Source organism: Mandrillus leucophaeus, unplaced genomic scaffold (genome assembly GCF_000951045.1).
Source record: "Mandrillus leucophaeus isolate KB7577 unplaced genomic scaffold, Mleu.le_1.0 Scaffold526, whole genome shotgun sequence".
Lineage (NCBI taxonomy): Eukaryota > Metazoa > Chordata > Mammalia > Primates > Cercopithecidae > Mandrillus > Mandrillus leucophaeus.
Genome location: NW_012105653.1, coordinates 484,377 through 485,634, shown reverse-complemented (window position 1 = coordinate 485,634; position 1,258 = coordinate 484,377). Strand labels below are relative to the sequence as shown.

Here is a 1,258-nt window from a genome sequence, read left to right as displayed (position 1 = left end):
TGTGCCTCTAATTCCAGCTACTCAGGAGGCTGACATGGAGAATCACCTGAGCCCAGGGAGGCTGAGGCTGCAGTGAGCCGTGGTCTCACCACTGCACTCTAGCCTGTGCGACAGACTGAGACCCTGCCTATTAAAAAAAAAAAAAAAAAAAGAAAAAAGAACTGAAATAAGACCCAAGTCCAACATTTGCAGAACCTCTCCAGAATGTGCACAAAAAGGACTCTGGGGTTCTGAGGAACAGTCTAGGCAAACCTGGGCACATCCCCTCAGTCCCACAGTTGTAAATGTATTGTAACACATAACAATTGTGAGATTCAGGCACAGTCTGGGTCTCTGTTCCTGGAAAGTGTGATCCTCTGGGCACAGCCCCTGCTCGCTTGGCTGTGTTGCCTGCCTGGCCCCTGCTCTAATGAGCCCACTGCTCAGAGTTTGCTCAAACCACCCAATTCCGAGTCTGGGAACCAGGAGATGGCTGGACACCCGCTCACCACACAGAAGACTGTGGCCTGAGTCAAGAGAAGTTTCTGGCGGTTGAGCTTCCAGGGCTTCCTGAGCGAGGTTGCAGTGAGCCGAGATCGCGCCATTGCACTCTAGCCTGGACGTCGCAGCGAGACTGTCTCAAAAAAAAAAAAAAACCCAAAAAGAAAGAAAAAAAAATTCTGAGCAAGATTCCAGGGCTTCCTGAGGGCGCGTTTAAGTTGTAGTTGCTGAGAATCTCAAGTTCTTGTGGAGGCTGCAAGGTGAGCTTGCCTCAGCGAGGAGCCACTCCAGCACGCTCGGGGAAGGGCATCATTACTGCTGCAACGAACCGTTTGCAAGTGAAGGCGCACTAACAGGTGGAAGGACTACAAAGAAACCCAGAAACCAGACCTGGACACATGAAATACAGGGTTTAGCTGAAGAAATACTCCACAGGAAAGGACGGCCTGCGCGAGGTCACCCACCCCGTCTTGGTTTTCTGCCACTTCGCTCCAGTTAGTTCCCCAAGTCCGCCCCCACGCGCGCCCGCTGAGAAAACGCCCACCACGGCGGTCCCGCTGCAGGTCACAGGCGGTGCAGACCCCGGGACTGTGTCCAGGCTTCGGTGTCCAGGGAGCTCCAGGCACCCGAATCTTCCGTGGTTTCCACCTCTTCACGCTCAGGTTCCGCTCAGCTTAAGCTGAGGGGCGACGACCTCAGGCGACGTCAGTTTCCCTCCGGGACCACGAACCCACGGCCCCATTTCTCTCTTTTTTTTTTTTTTTGAGACGGAGTCTCG

At 53.7% G+C, this 1,258-nt stretch overlaps 1 protein-coding gene across 1 annotated transcript in view; it reads right to left on the bottom strand.

The window, feature by feature from the left end:
• The window catches only part of LOC105551549 (chromosome unknown open reading frame, human C21orf58), a 7,944-nt gene extending 7,360 nt beyond the window's left edge, over window positions 1-584 (bottom strand). The window contains 2 exon segments of the mRNA XM_011996833.1: window positions 489-521; window positions 524-584. Of these exon segments, the coding sequence (XP_011852223.1) occupies window positions 489-521; window positions 524-584 (94 nt within the window).
• Between the last annotated feature and the right edge of the window lie 674 nt (window positions 585-1,258).